At 39.3% G+C, this 7,500-nt stretch overlaps 2 protein-coding genes across 2 annotated transcripts in view; both read left to right on the forward strand.

The window, feature by feature from the left end:
• The window catches only part of LOC137985618 (SUMO-activating enzyme subunit 1-like), a 6,373-nt gene extending 2,470 nt beyond the window's left edge, over window positions 1-3,903 (forward strand). The window contains exons 5-9 of the mRNA XM_068833255.1: window positions 385-496; window positions 632-734; window positions 1,169-1,313; window positions 1,781-1,850; window positions 1,957-3,903. Coding sequence (XP_068689356.1) covers window positions 385-496; window positions 632-734; window positions 1,169-1,313; window positions 1,781-1,850; window positions 1,957-2,043 — 517 coding nt within the window. The 3' untranslated portion in view covers window positions 2,044-3,903. The remainder of the gene's footprint in view (window positions 1-384; window positions 497-631; window positions 735-1,168; window positions 1,314-1,780; window positions 1,851-1,956) is intronic.
• A 2,666-nt stretch (window positions 3,904-6,569) lies between these two features.
• Window positions 6,570-7,500, forward strand: part of LOC137985551 (probable RNA polymerase II nuclear localization protein SLC7A6OS) — a 9,538-nt gene continuing 8,607 nt past the window's right edge. The window contains exons 1-2 of the mRNA XM_068833167.1: window positions 6,570-6,670; window positions 6,824-6,919. Coding sequence (XP_068689268.1) covers window positions 6,598-6,670; window positions 6,824-6,919 — 169 coding nt within the window. The 5' untranslated portion in view covers window positions 6,570-6,597. The remainder of the gene's footprint in view (window positions 6,671-6,823; window positions 6,920-7,500) is intronic.

A 7,500-nucleotide genomic window follows, 5' to 3' on the forward strand; every position in this document is an offset into this window, starting at 1 on the left:
CAAAGATAATTCATGAATATAAATTTGTAAAAAGCTCTAAAATACAAAGGAATGTATGGCGTTCTTTCTCAAATTGAATCTTATTATCTCTAAAGAATGCATGGTTTCCCCCAATTTTCTTTTTGGATAGCAAGAGTACTTACAAAGATCTACTTTGTCTGCATAATTTTAGACCATGCAAAAATATCCCTTCATCAGTAAGCATCACAAATAGGAAACCTGAGTATCTAGAGATGCGCAGAATGTATGCGCAATAACAATAGTAGGCACTGTCCTTAAATGATTCGAGACAAGTGATTGGTATTCTCAAGAAATGTCACAAAAATAATGTGAATAACAGGAATGGAATGCATTGTACCTTTTACTCTCTAAATCATTTTTCAGAGAAAAGCTTAAGGTCATTAAGACAGCAGAAAGTAAAACTGCAAGCACAGATGGTGAGCCAGAAGCTAAACGAAGAAAAGTGGATGTTAATGAAACCATGGTTGTCCAAAAGGTATACCGATACTCAGTCAGCAGCTTGCCTTGTTTTTTACTGATTGGTTGACTCCTCTTTGTTGCTATGTACATGTATACCACAGCTGATGATGATTTTACAAGAAGAGAGTGATTGGATTATTATCTTGATCAGTTTGCAGAGTTTTACAGGTTAAAAGAAGCACTGGCATCTAAACTAGATGACAAACCTGCAAAGATTTTAAAAAGATTACCTCCTGTATATTTCATAGTAAAAGGTAAACACATGAAAGAAGTGATGGTGACTTTTCTTGTTGCATATTGGATAACTTCAAATGTTGAAACATTTGATATCAGCAAGTGTACCACACAGTTGCTCAGTAGAGAGATTGAGCGTCATCTTGTTTATGGCAAACGTCTGAATAAAATTTGCATTTTGCCAAAAATTTAAGAAACTTGTTTGACATGAGCTCATTTCTTGCCTGTTAGCAGCAGGTATCAAGAAACTTTTCAAAAGAGATTGACAAGTTATGTGTAGAATAACATAATTTTCATGCTTTTATGACAAGCAGCAGCCCACTGTTTCGCATTTGCCATTTCACATAAACATGACTCTTTAAAATCTCTCAAATAATTTTATTTTGAAGTCACTGAAAGCACAAAGATCTTATGCCTCTATCAACAACAATCCTGCTTTGTTTCTATTTTGTAGTGATAATGAAGTTTCAAAGGCAATATGAGAGACGACCTCAGAGTGTAACAAATCCTGAGGATGTAGACAAACTGTTAAAGCTGAGAGAGGAAGTGATGGAAGAATTTAATGTTAATCAAGTCATTCTTTCCAATGAATTTGCCAGGTAAGTGGAGGTATCAAATGTCAACTCTTTATGAAGAATTAGCAACTATTTACAGAAGTGGAGGTGGCCATTGGTGGTCATATCCACCTCTTCCGTGAATAGTTGCTAATTATTTTATATTATGCAAGGTGGCGCACCTGATACGGCACAATATTAACCAGGTTTAAGGTGAGCACAAGAGAGAGATTTTGCAATGATTCTGGTTTATGTTAGGTGAAAGAATCACTTTTGGGCAGGAGATCTGTATGGGTAACAATATTACAAAGGCAAGAAGTGGCCAGTTTGGAGTGATGTCTCTAAAAAGGCTTAGTTATAGCATATGAGGCCACCCAAGCAGAAACAGCCATAAGTCCAAAAGGGACTTTGCCAAGTGCTGGAACATGTAGGTGTAGATGTGTGCAACAAATTGAATAAATAATAAGATTATTTGTTTTATTTATCATTCCTTTTTTACATTTTTCTGACAGCCATTGCACAGCACAAGTGAGCCCAGTGTGTGCTATAGTTGGTGGCATTGTAGGACAAGAAGTTGTTAAGGTACTAGCAATCGCAAGCCTACCGGTATTTTATTTCTTGTTCATCACCGTGATCAATGTTTTTGGTTTGTTTATTTGTTATTAATCTTGTTGTGTTGTATTTGCAGGCTGTCTCTGGGAAAGATGCTCCGCTGAACAATTTCTTTTTCTATGATGGTTTAGAGGGACATGGAAGTGTAGAATGCTTCCACTAGTTATAGTAAAAAATGAAACATTGCTGTGCTATTTCAGTTCAAGTTGGGAGAAAACGAGTCATCTACTGCAACATTGTTGTATAGATATGGTCATTGCACCGAACTCAAATCAATTACTGGTATTTTTGCAACCAAGATGCAAAGTATTAAATTTGTTTCCCTCTTCTTTTTTTGTCAACATAAATGGCTGGCTATTCATGCGAATCGAAGTTTTGTTCAAGAGAGGGACTTGCAACTGCATACCCAGGGTCTTTCTTCTTTGCCTTCTTTGTTGACACAGGAGGCAGAGAGGAGAGACCCTGGCAATGAGATCGATGGACTTGATTTTGTTTTTCCTGGTTACACAACCCCAGTACAACAAGGATGTAAATTAATGACAGTAAAGTTTAGATCTTTGATGTCTTGACAGAAGTAAAAGTGTACCAATTTGAGTTTTTGTGACCAAGCTCTTTTGGTGTTATACAAACTCAAACAACCATGGTCAGGTTTTTAATGGACACTTTACTTGTAACATAGAGTTAACTACATGTACTTGGAGCACTTTTACGTCTGCTTATCAACCCAGCAAGAGACGATATGGTTCTCGTCTCATAGAACAGTATGTTGCAAGGACCATATGATAAAGACTCTTTTATTTAATCAATGCAATCTGCATACCTCAATGGACATATTTGTTTATACAGAATACACGCCAGCATTGTTGCGAGTTTGTAATTTATACCATGCTATGCTCTTATCAGATCGACCACATTGAATGCTCAATTGTCGCCACATCATGCACATGCTACCGTGTCTTGTAGGCTTTCTTTGTACAAGTTATTGTTAAGTTTCTCCCACCCTCCCCTGCCCTGTTTTTCAATAAAGCTGGACTATGGGTATGGGTGCACACCTCACCAACCATCACCATCTCAGCTGTAGTTTGCACCACTCTTTGCATGCTCACATTAGTACTTGTCACTTCCAGCCACATGTCGGAGGGTGTGTTGCTGCCACCCTACTCCATTGCCCATTTATGTTCATGGTGTGTTGCTGCCACCCTCATTTGTCACATTGCCGAGTGTGTCGCTGCCACCCCCTTTATTGCTCAGGGTGCCCTCATCAGTTGCATCACAGGGATGTTGCTGAAATCCCCATACAGTCATTCACAGGGTGTTGCTGCTACCCTTCCTTGCGCTAGGGTGCACCCAGTAACTGTAGTCCCATTTACTGCCAAAGACTGCATAGTCCTTTTTATCCCTATGAGATAATGCATTATGAAGCGGCAAAGTTAATCCCAACTGGCCGGAGGCAAACCAGTTGGCTATTTACAAGTGCAGCTGCGAAGTTGAACCAGGGACTACCAGGAACAAATTCAACGAGTGGTCAGAGCGGGTCTTGAACCCGGGATCTACGGATCTCAAGGCAAGCGCCCTAACCACTCGGCCACACTGCCTCACAAGTTGTTGTTATGAAGTTGTTAATTCATGTAAGATACTGTACAAAATTAAGTTCACTTTGACCTAGGAGCTAATTTAACTACATACGCAATAGCAATGATTATGATTTAATTTACTTTTTATATTATGGTGTCTGAACAAAGTGCGAGCCATCAAGCCATGCGAATCTTGCATTTAAATCTAAGCAGCAATTTTTTAAAACGGTTAGCTTCCAATAACTGCGTGGCTTGCATGTTGACTTGCATGGTTCACATTTTGACTCACATGTTTATTTGCATATTGAACAACTTCATATGTTTATACTTGAGCTTCTGCCTTTGTTGATTTGTGTTAACTTTTCAACTATTTTGTTCACTGATTTTGATTCTAATTCCATGTAATAGGAACGTGACTACTTCCAATAAAAGGAGCAAAATAAATGTTCCTTTTTAAATTTGCTTTTTTTTTCTCTCAAAACAAGGAACCCCTGAGTCTTTCCCAGGGTTTTGGAGGACAAAGGAACATGGTTTATTTGAACTGGGGAAGCTGGGAACAAGTTTGAAAGTAATTTCGGGAAAAGGGAACGCAAGCAAATTTTTAAAGAGAACAAGGACCCCTCCCCCACCAACGTGGAAGGGGCTCACCACTGACATGTCAAAAGTGAATTGTATATTTGCTTGATCTCCTTCCCTCTTCAAGTAATTTTTCATTGACCTGGAGATCGGCAGGTCTAAAACACGGGTTATGGGCCACAGGTATCCTGGAGATTGACCTGGAGAAATTGTAACAATTGTTGGACACAGTACGGCCCCGTCCACACTAATGCGTTTTCGAAGACCTCCGTTTTCAAAAACCTCCGGATCCCTGAAAACGGATAAAATTATCTGCGTCCACACTAGCGTTTTTACATCGTATTCAGCGGTCCACACGAGAGATTTAAAGATGTGCTTTTGTTACCAGGCTTTTTATTACGTCTTGGCGTGCGGTAAAGTGAGGCAAATAAAAAGAATATGTCGTCACGCATATTCGAAACCTCCGTTTTCGCTGTCCACACCAGAATGATAGACCCCCGTTCGCAAAAGTCTCTGCTTTCAAAAGCGTTTTCAAAAACCTCCGTTTTCGTGGACCTCCGTTTTTGAAAATCTCCGTTTTCGATCGTTTTAGTGAGGACGGTCATATATAAACGGAGGTTTTCGAAAACGCATTAGTGTTGATGGGGTCTAACACTCTTCTCGGTAAAGCGTACATGTTAGTCCCACACTATAGGAAAGATATCTGTTTACAAACAGTGCTTTTGTTATTCAAATCTGCCAACCACAGGACCAAAGGAACCTTTGTTTTGTCAGCCAATGAGGCTCTGGTTGGCACATTAATGACAATTGGTGATGTCAACAATATCTTCCCTATATGTTAGTCCCATAAACTATCCCACACTGACGTACCCTCAATCATTAGACATCCACTATCACGACACATTCATTATCACGACACATCATTCACTCTCACCAGATATCATCCACTATCGTTGGACATCATACGCTATCACTAGACCTTGGAAATTTGATGTTCTTAAAACAAATATTTGTTTTAAGAACATCAAATTTCCGTGGGGCAACTATCAGCCGATAGTTCCTCGACAGAAACACTCTATTGTTTAAATATCATTAACTAGTGTTAGACGCCATACGCCAGCACCAGATATCATCCACTATCACCACACATCTTCCACTATCATTAGACATAATCCACTATCACCACACCTCATTCGCTATCACTAGACATCATCCACTATCATGACACATCATCCATTTAGCACATACTAAAACAGTGGATAGTGTTGAACGCCCGCGCTGATTGGCTACTCAAACTCCAGATGTCCTTTGTTAGTATATACTAAAACAGTGGATAGCGTTGAATTCGCGTGCTCATTGGCTCGTCAAACTCCGAGTATCCTGTGCTACTTACCTCCGAGCAACTCAGGAAAAAATGGTGTCCCGATTTGCATCCGTGACAAACAAATTATTTTTTTTTGGCTGTATATTATCTCACTGTTTTAGTATATACTATAACAACTATTCACCTCAGTGTCGGTGGCTAGCGTTGGATATTAACCTTGCCGCTTCGCGGCTCGGTAAATATCCACCCCTAGCCACCTCCACTGAGGTGAATAGTTGTTTTAGTATATACTAAAACAGGGAGATAATATAACACAAAAAGATGATTTTAACTCATTTATTCATGCAAAGATTACAACTTTTTTGGGCGCTAATTGTGGTGAATTAATTAAGGTGAATAGCAAAGGATATCCGGAGTTTGAGTAGCCAATCAGCACGCTATCCACTGTTTTAGTATTTACGAATGGATGATATCTGGTGATAGTGAATGATGTGTGGTGATAGTGGATGATGTCTAGTGCAGGAAGATAATGGCTAATGACAGTGGCAATGATGTCTAGTGACAGCGTATGATGTCTGACGATAGTGGGTGATATCTGGTAATAGTGGGAGATGTGTGGTGATCGTGGGTGATGTCTAGTGATAGCATATGATGTCAAACGATAGTGGGTGATATCTGGTGATAGTAAATGATGTGTGGTGATAGTGGATGATGTCTAATAACAGTGGCAGTGATGACGTCTGACGATAGTGGGTGATGTGTGGTGATAGTGAATGATGTCTAGTGATAGTGGATGATGTCTAGTTATAGCGTATGATGTCAAACGATAGTGAATGACGTGTGGTGATAGTGGAAGATGTGTGGTGATAGTGAATGATGTCTATTGATAGCGTATGACGTCTGATGATAGTGGGTGATATCTGGTGATAGTGAATGATGTCTAGTGATAGCGTATGACGTCTGACGATAGTGGGTGATATCTGGTGATAGTGGAAGATGTCTATTGGTAGCATATGATGTCAAACGATAGCGGGTGATGTGTGGTGATATATATAGTGGATATGCTTCGTGGTAGCGTATGATGTCTAATGATAGTGGATGATATCTGGTGATAGTGAATGATGACGTCAAATGATTGTGGGTATGTCAGTGTGGGATAGTTCATGGGACTAACATGTAGTATGGGATAGCACATAAACATTCTAAAATCTCTGGCAACGCGTGCGCATGCGATTATTTTAAAATGGCGTCTGAAAGTGGTTCAGTTGTCCTGAGGATAAAACGAAAGAGAACAGAAGACCCATTAGATGCACTGCGTAAGTAAAGGAACATCGTTTACTTTTTCCCCAGTTTTTGGTTTTCTTTGCTTGATTTGAAGCCAAAATACTCTGTCAATTTATATACTTCTGGAAATGTTTGGATCGAACGCAAGGATTTGACAGCTTCCCATCCATTTTTGTTTGTTACAGTCGTTGCTCAGGTTTTTAAGAAGCCCCACATCGAGAAGAACGAGGACAACGATAAGGGAAACGCAGAATCGAAGGAAGATCTTTTGTCCTCAACAGGTAATGATAATTATAATATAATATCGGTTACAAATTATCTTATCAACTGATCTCACGTTCGATCTCCTTTAAATTTCGTTCCTCTCGACTGACATTCCGTCTCCTTCAAACTAACAAGACCTGCTGCAAGGTATTTAATTGATACACGCTATTTATATGCAAATAAGTGGACAGGTATTCTATAATCTTGCCGACTTTCGTGACAGCATTGCAATCCATTAGCTTTATACTGTTTCCAAGGTTTTGTGAAGGCCTGATCTTTTCCTTGTGGTCTCTTTTAATTTTTTGGTTAAAAAAACTTTTTTGGCAGTATTGCATGATGTGACATGTGACTCTCACTTTTTCACATCGGTCTACATTTTACACTGGTCTGCATTCCTTGTACTTAGTCTTTCACTGGTTTGCAATCTGCACTTTACACGGACTGTGCTGTTTTAAGGGCACATACGGTACAGTACAATATGGTATGGTGTGTGACAACTGCATACTGCCTACAAATAGCACTGATAAACAGTATTTAAGTATAAGTACCCATTTCGCACTGATAAAGAGTAATTAAGTCTAAGCGCCCATTTTAAAAC

Source organism: Montipora foliosa, chromosome 14 (genome assembly GCF_036669935.1).
Source record: "Montipora foliosa isolate CH-2021 chromosome 14, ASM3666993v2, whole genome shotgun sequence".
Lineage (NCBI taxonomy): Eukaryota > Metazoa > Cnidaria > Anthozoa > Scleractinia > Acroporidae > Montipora > Montipora foliosa.